The following is an 11,082-nucleotide window of genomic DNA, read 5'->3' on the forward strand; positions in this document are numbered from 1 at the left end:
AACATTGCAATTAGATATTTTACCAAACTTGTTCAGCCCTAAATACAACAACGAGCAAAACAAGAAGAAGAAGCATATTCTTATAACGCAAGTGTTACAGCTACATGACTTTGCTAAGCAGCTCAAGAAAGCTGCAGAACCAGTCGTGAGTGCTATATACCTTACCAAGATAAACTCATGGTGAACTCCTCACAGTTTGTAGAAATCACGAAGCAGCGCCATGTCTGATTTAGAGACAGCACCAAAGGAATGAAGGAATGTGTGCGACACCACTGACTGCTGTTTCACTTGATCTGATCTGCATGGTACAAAGGCCTCTCAAAAACACAAACACTGTAAGCAAACAGAGGGTGCACCACACAAAGTCCTCCTCACTCTAGTTACACCTGACTTCTACATGCCTTAAGGACAAAATGAGAAGACTTGTGTTTGCTGGCGATTAACTGGTTGCTAGTTGTAACAAAAAAAACTGTGAGACTGTGTCAGAAGCAAAGAGTGGAAAGGAAACAGAGAAATGTGCCACATGTAAAGGTGTTAGGGTGGAGGCAGAGGTCAAAGGACGGATTAACTATGTGACTTCTGTTCACCACATGGCAATCTGCTTGAGATGTTTTCAATCCCCCCTCCCCCCCACACACAACAGATGTCACATAGCAAACTGGAGCTATGGCTGCTATGGGCAATATACCAATGAATCTCATCAGAGCTTTAATGTTTTCTTCATTATCGGTGCAGACTTTGACGATATCTGCATGCTGATGCTGGACACTATCCATGCATGAAAGTAAGATGCATAAATCTGCTGAGAGAGTGGTGCTGCATCATCTTCCATCTCATTTCTAAGATTATAACAGAGACTTAAGGCACACACTGACTATATGCATGGATTGTCACAACTTCTGCTAAAAGAAGCCAGCTTCATGTCAGTTAGTGCTTAGGGGAAACTTTGTAACGTAACTTGAGCTAGTATAAATTCCAATATTGAACAAAAATATTTATATTGTCTTTAGTGGCTCAATTGAATTCTATATTTTGTTGCATAATATTCTTGGTAACTTCTGCAAAAATCTCTGCATCGTTGGCTCAACAGCTTACAGGAAATACGCATGCTGGCTTCTTAAAAAACAGAAGTGACCGTACATTCAGTCGATTAGACGTATATTTGAACACAGCCATTTTACTCCATACAAAGAAGAATTCAAACAAATCCCCAAAAATGTACTCAGTCTCATTGAACTTTGGTTTGCAGTGGGAGAGGATATAATCAACACTCACTCCTGGGTCAGATGACATGGTAGTAGGGATGTAAAGGTTACCAATGTTATAGTAAACCACGCTAACATTCCCCGACAGTGAAGGTTACAGTATTTGTTTTGATTACCATAATATTGCCGGTCGATAACCACGGTGTGGAAACTTTGCAAGGTAATTGCTGCACACTGCGCCTGTAGTCTCGTGCTGTGCGTTTGTTATGAAGTGTTGTAAATTTATAAATAAATTATTAAATTAATAATTGCATAATTAAGTTGAGCCTTTTAAACCACAAAGTCATCATCCCAGGCAGGAATGTGATGATATCCAAATAATATCGGTATATTGCCCAGCCCGACATGAAACCCGCCTGCAAATGAAGTCCATGCTCTGCCAACATCAATCTCTGCTTACCGGTTTTGTTCCTCCAGCTTGGCGAGCAGTTCCACATCATCGGGACTGAGCTTCGCCGGCGAGGACGGCGACAGGGCAGGGGAGGACAAAGACGTAGACGAGGAGGTAGTCGTGGAGGGCAGGGACGTGGGCGTGGCTACCTGGCTAGCCATCTGACTGACTGTGTGGGACACCGAGTTCTTCACCCATGAGAGAGTAGAACTCAGCTTACCAGCAACCTTGTCTGTCGCCACCTGCGGAAGATATAGAATACCTACTAACTAATAGAAACTTTACTTTCAAACTAATAATTTATAATTCTCTGTAACCAATCTCGGAATGGTTCTTAACATTATTACATATCACCAGTCGCACAGGTCCAACAGTGTGAATCAGCTGGATCAAAAAACTAACCATTAGCAAGTTCATCTGTCTGTACCTGACACCAGGACCGAAACTTGCTAAATCTCAATCATTTTCCAGTAAAAATATCCTGAGTGAGGACTGAATCCCAAACTTAAAAAGTGATAAAGTTCTTGCCTCTGACTTTTTCACCCTACAGGAAAATGAACTTCACATTCTGAATGATTATAAAACATTTACTAAGTCTTTCAAATTCAGGTTTCAAATCATGCAAAATTCAGCAACATTCCACACTGAACAGACTGGTCTACTCAATTTAGTGGGGACCAAAGTCTGTGAACGCCACTGTTACTCAAAGTTTGTACAGAATATAAACTTCCTGTTTAATGAATGTATAGAGTAGCAAGGTTAACCTGCTTTAGTCAAACATAAAGCATGTACACACACACACAAACTATAATAGTGTATTATGTGGCGCCATATGTTATCTCGCCAAATGCTGATCCCCCTAAGGCCACCTGTAAAATTGTGGAAGAAACCAGATTTGCTGATTTGGCAGCACACATTGTGGAATAATAAACAACTTGAATATATCCTACCCTGCAGCGCACCACAAGCAATGGAGGATTGCCACTTCCCAACTTTAAAGTGTATCAAATGGCCTTTCAGTTAAGAGCCCTCAGAGTGTGGTTAGATCTCGAATCATCGGCCCCATGAAGCCAAACAGAACAACTAAGACTGCAAGACTTTGCCTTTGCAGGCATCTGTGTAAAAAAGTGCATGCTAGCCTGTAACACAGTATCCAATTTTAGGCTGGTGGAGAAACACCTGCTCTATACCCATCCATAAATGGCACCTAAAAACCCCATTATGGCACAATATGCACTTATAATCAGGTGGTGAACCCTTTTATTATAAGCAGTGGAGTGAGAGAGGTATTCATACTCTAGACCATTTATTTTTTATTTATTTCATGTATATATTTTTGTATTTTTTTTCTTATCTTTATTTACACATAATTATAATTATGGTAAGGGTAGTTTATATTTCCAATATACACCATTTGCACCCAAATATACATCATGCACATTGGTTGTGTATGTTCTAAATTGTGTAAATAAAAGATTTTTTACAAAACAATGAATAATAATCTGGCACTCTTGACTGTGAGTAATACGTTCCTTAATTGCAGTGTTCTGAACCTTCGGACCCTTAACGACACACTGGCCTGCAGTCATATGCTGATCATAGTTTCAAGAAGGGTCAAAGTGCTCATCAAAAGATCATCCCATTCCTTAATTGCAGTGTTCTGAACCTTCGGACCCTTAACGACACACTGGCCTGCAGTCATATGCTGATCATAGTTTCAAGAAGGGTCAAAGTGCTCATCAAAAGATCATCCCATTACAAACAACAATGAATGAATGAATGAATGAAGACAACGTTGTTATTAGTATTGAAGATGGGTTCAGGATGGTGTAATGTAATGCCAGTGCTTCCACTGATGAACAGACCAATGTGGAAGTAATCCAAGTATTCAGAATACATTACTCAGATTGAGCAATCTAATGGAATACATTTCACAATACATTTTAGGGCATGTATTCTGTATAGAATGGTGGAATACATTTAAAAGGTAAAAAAAAAAAAAAACATTATTTCATACATTTTCAATGTGCCCCTACAATAAAAGTCAGTGTCAAGCACTGCCATATTACAATTTGAAATATTTTGTCCATTTGTGTCGGTTTGTTTGTCTGCTTGTGAGCAGAATTATTCAAAAAAGTCAAGGGTGGGTTTTAATGACATTTTCTGGGGATGCAAGTTATGGTCAAAGGAAATCATTATTACATTTGGTAGTGATCTTTATGTGGGCCTGGATTAAGGAGTGGCCTTGGTGGAAGTTTGTGCTCTCCAAGTGCTTTCTCTAGTTTAACAACACCCAGCAACTAAACCTGATAACACACACAGGTTATATTTATGCACTCAGACTGTCATTAACACAAATAACAGGATCCACACCTGCACTTACTCTCCACATGAACAAAACTATCTAATGTGAGCAGAGCAAACTCTTACTCATTTAGGCGTTAGTTAGCACATTTCACACCTTAACAGACAGCAATGTGGCACATACCCTCCAATGAATCAATCCATTCAATTACAGATTACCAAGAAATGACACGGACTAATCTGGACTGAGTCAGACTAGCTTTGTGTCTCTTTCCCTGTGAAAACAAAGATGAATGTAGGAGAAGCAGGTTTCTTCAAAGACTTTCCCAATGTGGGATACCATGCAGACCAAAAAAAAAAAGATAAATGTACTTCCACCATGTGGAACCAAGTGAATTCAGGCCTGGTTGTTTCCTTATTTTTGTGATAACTAAATGTTATTCATTATTTTTAGATGTTAAAAAGAAAACTTTCTAATACAGAGATGGAACTATACAGTAATATCTAGCATCATGATTAAAAAAACCAAAAACACTCACAATAAGTTATAAATATTTGAATAAATATTCACGTTGAATTTCCATAATTGGGATAAACATAAATTTGTTTCGAGAAAATTGTTGAATGTAAAGTGTGTATATTCAGTAAGTCATTTGTTGTGGTAATCTAACACTTTTTGCACAACAAGATTTTTCAATTGTTTTCCAATAGTTTGTAATATTGGAACATTTATAATTTGGTAAAGCATTTTTTTAATGTTAAAGGGTAACTAAATTCCACATAAACCCCCCAAATACAGATATTTTCTGAAAGCTTATGGATACAAACAAAATGGACAGAAGGCTCTGCTCATTTATGTTTAAGTATCTAAATTTTTTTAAAGCATTGTTTTATAACTATCTCAATAATATCACAAATCACAATTATTTTGGTCAGGATAACTGTGACAGGAATGATAATTCTTTTAAGGAATTTAATTTTAAGTGGAATTAAAAAAAAAAAAAAAAAACCTTGATGTTCACAAAGCAAAATCAGAACACAACTTGATGATCTCAGTTAGGACAGAAGAAGAGCATACTCAGCTAGATGCCAATGTCCAGGTGGCCAAGCCAACACAAGTAATAAATCCTGGATACAGAGATTGTGTCTGCTATTGTTTGCCAGAGGATTCTAAGGGGCCCTGAGAAGCAGATATTGCATAGTTACTGAAATCCACACTACAGCAAGAGGAAAAAGCCTAGGAGAAACGACCTCAAGGCAGCTGAGGAACTGAAACAGACCCAAGAAAGTACAGAGAAGCATTTCCTTTCTTCAAATTGAAGATGCAAAATACCCAGTCTGATGTACAACGGAGAAAGCAAAAAATACCCTAACAAAATACTCAGCTGGGACAACAAAAAGGTTTACGTGTTATTTGTAAGAAGTGAATCAGAACAGACAACATAAAAACATGGCCCTGACTTTGAACAACACACTCACACTGAAGTAGAAAGCTCTTCCACTTCACACTTCACACACAGAGAGAAGCTCTCAATGCCCCCAATGTACAACCAGCATTTCAATGGATTTGCAAAAAAGTTTAAATTAAAAGTGGGAACACTTGAAGTGAAAATACTTTTTTAAAGTGTGACTGTATTAGGGTGCAGAGAACAACTGCAACATGGATGCTTCCCCTCTGAGCTGCTATGTTTGCCCTAAAGTCATATTCTTCTTCTTTGTGAGAGCATTATTTACAAAGTGACACAAACCAGTTTCCATTCATAAAAGGCTATTTATCTTTGATATAAATTGACAAACATATTATATATAGATTTGCTTTTGCAGTGAGAAATAGTCATTGATGCGTATTTGGCACCTCATACAACCACCCTTAAAAGAAAATCTGTTAACGTACGTTATGTCTTGCAGATGTTTCTGTTCTTTATAATGCAGTAACTACAACCAGCACATGAACAGGTCTTACCTGGCGTAATATTGTTTTTAAAGTAATTGTATTTTCATGTTTTGCTTTCATTAAGAATGGTATAAGAAAGAAAAACATGGTCATTTCTGTTTGACAGTAAATCCAGTGAAGGCATTTGCATTTGTTTGTACTATTTAATTTAACTTAAAGCATTGATGTGACTATACAGTCATGCCTTTAGGCCTTCACATCTCAATTTAACATCTGCTCACTGTCATAACTTCAACAAGTACTGACAAGTGTATCCTCCGACATGGCCACCTCTACTCTCACAGATAGTGGTGTCCAAAAGTCTGAGACCTTGAATAAAAGCTGGCTCCAAAACCCCACTCTACAACTTAATGTTTTGTTTGTTGGCAAAAAAGTGAAGGGTTGGTGTGGTGTACATTAAAGGAACATGTGTCCATAACCAACCAGGAAACTCATTTCACACCTCATTTCACAGCACAGTGGCCAACTGCACACATCGGAAACTGTCCAGGTTCAGTTTGTTTGTAAAACAGATCTGTAGGGAATTAGCTCAAAGCTATAAATGATCATTTGTCATGAGTATCAGTACTTTACTTGAGTATTTCTGTTTAATGAGACTTTTATCTAACTGTAATATCCCTACAAAATCAAATATACTCCAAGTCAAAGAAGATTAAAGTCTTATACAGAGATACAACTAAACTTGGTTTAGCTAACATTAACTAAGTAAATAAAGCAGAAAAAAAAGTAATACAGGGGCAACATATTTACCCTAACAAAAATCCATCTTAATTATTTTTTGGTTATATTAAGTGGAAATATGATGAACGGTTGCACGATCGCTTCCACAAAACCAAAGCGTACACTTTCAGAAGAAGCAAAGAAACGAAAAAGGGAGTGGACAAAACAAGAATTCACTTTGGGAAGGTTTTCATTCGTTGATGGCATTTGATTCAAAGAGGTCGCCGGGTTTGGCTTCTTCCTTCTGGATTAGTAAGTACATGCTGACTTTACTAGCTGGTGTTGCATCAGAGCTGACCATTAGAATTCCACCTGGTCGATACAGCACACACTGGCACAGTTGTCATTAGGAGTGGGTCTCTGAAGTGACTGCTACATTTTAGGTTAGTGATAAAAAGATAACCATAACAGAACTCAACTCAGCTAAAACTCATTGAGAACTTCAAACTGTCACATTTTCTACTAAGTGTTTATATTTTATTAGTAGTGGGTACATTTATGACTCAATCTGCTTTAGTGTTGGATGTTCTGTTCCTTGAATTTCATACTGTACTGTTGGTAATAAATGATCCTAATACCTGTAATAACAAATGCATGCCTCTTATTTTTTTTTTTATCATTCTCATATAATCAGGGGTGTTTTTAACAGTAATTTCTCAAAGTGAAAGAGTTTTAACTAGCGTTCCACCCACAAATAACACAATCTATTACTATTTAGGTCATCATATAGTAGTACACAGCTATATTTGTGTCATACAAGTGGTTACTGACTTTCCACATTAAGTGAAAGTGAATTTATATTACATACATTTTTATTTGCCACTTAACATTCATACACAATATACTTTAGTCATAGTAATGAAGGTAAATAGTGAATTCAAAAGAAGTTCACAGCCATAACAATGGAAAGCTTTATTTTTCAAATTAAAAATACTGTCTGTATGTCACATGTCTGTACTGCCACTGCTTGAATCCAGGCCTAGAGTTGTTGTTGTTGTCTGTGCCTCTGGAGAGCTTGTGCTGAGAGGTGAGGAGGAATCATATGATAAAAGCCTGAAACTGTTGTGATGATCTGAGGAGCAGTGCAGGAGGATGCGTGTCGCAGTGTCTGAGTGTTATTTATAACAGTGCAATTATACTCGGCGACTGTAGTGCCGCTTGTGAGTCGAAAATCTACAATGTTGCCCTGTGTTAAACTGAACTTCCACTTGTCTCCAAAGAACAAAACAAAAAAAGCACTTAAACTGATCAAATGATTACTTATAACAGCTGTGGATCAATTTAGTCGTCAATTACCAGAGGTCAGCTCTGGTCATTTCAATCTGGCCAGAATTCAGGACACACAGATTCTTTATGAGTTGCAAACTAAAAAAATCGAGTGAATATTTTTGTATGTTGTGATTCATTTATCAAACATATCTCTTGGGAATGGCTAGTTTATGTGTTTCTATATACATTAGGTGTTCCACAGGTGCCAGTAAAAGATAATCAAAAACTTTACTGTATGTAAATATTTGCTCTTGTCAGGATTTCTATTCTAAACTACGTCTTTAAAAAGTAAATTCCAACATCAACATTATAGGAAACACAGGTTAATCAATTGTTGCAGCCCTGGAATCAACATGCAGTGAGTCTGAAGTTATTTTCCACAATATCACAGGCCAACAACATATACACCCGTCTCTGTGAGTGTTACAAGTGGTGCAAGAGGAGGAAGAGGCTCCTGCAGTGGTGTTAAGCTGTGTTGGGTTTATCTTCCTGCGTTGCTATTGCACCTTCGAGGTCACTTGTGTTTCAAACAAAAAAAAGCCTTTGGTGTGAACACAGACATTTCTACTGCCAAGTAGTTTAAACTCTTTGCTTTGGGCTGCACATTATATTCTCATGACTATCCCTGACATTTCGGTCTTCAAGCAATAAACAGGAGAAGCAGTGAGTGCGTTAGCTGGACACAGGAGAAGTTCCCTGCTCCTTTTATGGCTCTGTGGTTATGTGAGGCGAAATGGAGATCCAGCCAACTTTAAAGGCATCAGTGTATGACTAACACAGAGCTCTGAAGAGGAAATCAACACGTTTAAATGCTCAAAGGACAAATAAAGGCTATGTTTGCATTCGGTATCTCAACATTTACCACTTTTATAAACACATTTTCACATTGTTACTAGCCTTTTAATCATATTATATTATTCTTTAGTTTTTGTCATAGATCAGCCTTGTTATTATTATTGATTTACTTGTTTTGATTGTTATGTGCTGTGACAGTGAGCTGCTTTTACTATGCATTTTGTATTTACTTGATTTTTACCCTGACTTGACTGATTTCGTGTTTTCGGTACAGTGACGATATTACGTGTTTGTTTTCTTGGTCATTATTTATAGTGATCTTGCATTGACATTCTATTGTCTCTCTTCCCATGCTTCCCATACAGCCTTGTATCATGTACATGTTTTAAAGACGGTGTCATTTGCCTGGCTGCAAACAAACTTCCCCTATTTTAACGATGAGGTTTGATGATGATGATGATGATGATGATGCAGAAAAACATTTACAGTACTGGGGTTTTGTCTTCCAGAGTATAAACAGAGTCATTTGCAAACTAATTAACAGCAACATTAAAAACACGTAGCAACACTGACAAGCTGTGAATTAAGCTAATATTGCCTCTAAACATGTGTTAGAGTGATAATAACGTTAGTTCCTAAACTTCAAGTCACATCGGACACGGACAGTTACCGAGGAAGAGTCGTTCCATATAAGTTAAGAGTTCATTTCAGTGATTAGACGAAGCCCCGGATAAAGAAACGACACACAAAAAAACAGCTTTTACCTTGAAATGTTTTCACCGAGCCGCAGCAAGTCGCCTGCTTCCCATGCACCAACAGAAAGGTCCCACTGTTACCAAGAAAAACGGGCTGTTCCTCCACTTACTTTAGGAGATAGTCTCGCCTAGCTTAGCCTAGCTAGGATTCCACTTGAACGCTCGCCAGCGCTGACTGCGTTGGCCTGTGTTAGCCCGTGTTAGCCCGTGTTAGCCTGTTCCCATTGACTGCCCCGGGTCAACCCATGAAGCTGCCGTGATACGTGTACACACACAAATGTCTGCGGAGCTCACACACACAGCGGCCTAGCGAGTGTTTACATCTCCTCCTTCTTTTTAGATGTTTTATGGCGGCTGGCAAACAACGATTTGGTGCAATACCGCCACCATCTGGTGTGGAGTGTGGATCAAAATAGATAGATAGATAGATAGATAGATAGATAGATAGATAGATAGATAGATAGATACTTTATTCATCTCACAGAGAAATTCACACAAAATAATAATAATATATATATTGTTTGATATTTATGACACTGAGTTACAACATGCTGACCTGTGTCCACTTGCCCACAGTGATCACATCTGCCTGTATTTTGTTTATCGATTATAAATAAGTGTACTGTTTCATTCCTTCCTTTTCTCTCCTCGTCCCATTGTTTCTGCCATCTATACTGATGCTCTTCTTGATTTAACCGCTAACTCTATGTGAGTGTGTCCTGTTGCTGCTGCCTTTGCGTCACAATGAGCATGTGCAGACAAAGGCCCCCACACTGGGCAACAGTTGAACACTGACACCCAGTGTTCACTTGGAGCAACTGCATTCAACTCACCCTTGTTTTTAATACGGAAAAAAAGTCGTCTACCTTTTCTTCTTCTTGTAGTTAACGCTATTTAATGTGTCACTGTGTAAAGTTAAGGTGACATTATTTTTAATTTGAAACTGAAGACTGTTATATTTATATAAGGAGCAGCGTCAGCTCGATGGAGGCCACCATTTGGACCACAATGTTTCAACAGTAGCCCACAATGGACAAACTAAACATCTTTTGAGTTTTGATGCCACATACTTGTTCCAACATACTGGAAAGAGAGCGATGAGGTGGTTTGACCTTTGTTTGTGTCTATTTGAACTGACACTAATACTTTGATTACTAGTAGTGATGATGTAGCATTATTATCATATTAACAAAACTAATGCTATTACTGAAACTATTGTGTATTACATAAAGTACTGGTGCAATCCAATTAAACAATTACAGTCATTTGTGCCATAATTTATGTTATTAAAGGAGTCATGTTTCCATGACTCATTACTGACATTTAAATCAGGTGTGGTTGCAGTAAAGAGTCAAGACACAGTGTCCACCACCACCACCACCAACAGACAATGATTTTGTATTTTCTCTATCTGTATCTATATCCCAACATTACTGTATGTGATTACGCTGTCATCAGTCCAGAATCCAAACAGTACAAACACAACTACAGTGACCTCTGACCCCTCAGTGACCTCTGACTCCTCTGGCTGCCTTTGTCTTTCTTACTTTCTCTCTTACTTTTGTTATTACTCTCTTCACTATTTGTGTGATTAAGTGGTAAATGTGCTGGTACTCGGACATTTTTGTG

The 11,082-nt window shown here is 38.0% G+C and overlaps 1 protein-coding gene across 3 annotated transcripts in view; it reads right to left on the reverse strand.

Annotated features, from left to right (window-relative positions):
• Window positions 1-9,794, reverse strand: part of evi5b (ecotropic viral integration site 5b) — a 42,203-nt gene extending 32,409 nt beyond the window's left edge. For 2 of the 3 annotated variants that reach the window (XM_044044736.1, XM_044044734.1), the window contains exons 1-2: window positions 9,463-9,794; window positions 1,666-1,898 (exon numbers count right to left, since the gene is read on the reverse strand). In XM_044044736.1, coding sequence (XP_043900671.1) covers window positions 1,666-1,817 — 152 coding nt within the window. In that variant the 5' untranslated portion in view covers window positions 1,818-1,898; window positions 9,463-9,794. The remainder of the gene's footprint in view (window positions 1-1,665; window positions 1,899-9,462) is intronic. The other variant, XM_044044735.1, reaches the window with a different exon arrangement.
• Between the last annotated feature and the right edge of the window lie 1,288 nt (window positions 9,795-11,082).

The sequence above is a fragment of the Solea senegalensis genome, linkage group LG14, assembly GCF_019176455.1.
Source record: "Solea senegalensis isolate Sse05_10M linkage group LG14, IFAPA_SoseM_1, whole genome shotgun sequence".
Taxonomy (NCBI): Eukaryota; Metazoa; Chordata; class Actinopteri; order Pleuronectiformes; family Soleidae; genus Solea; species Solea senegalensis.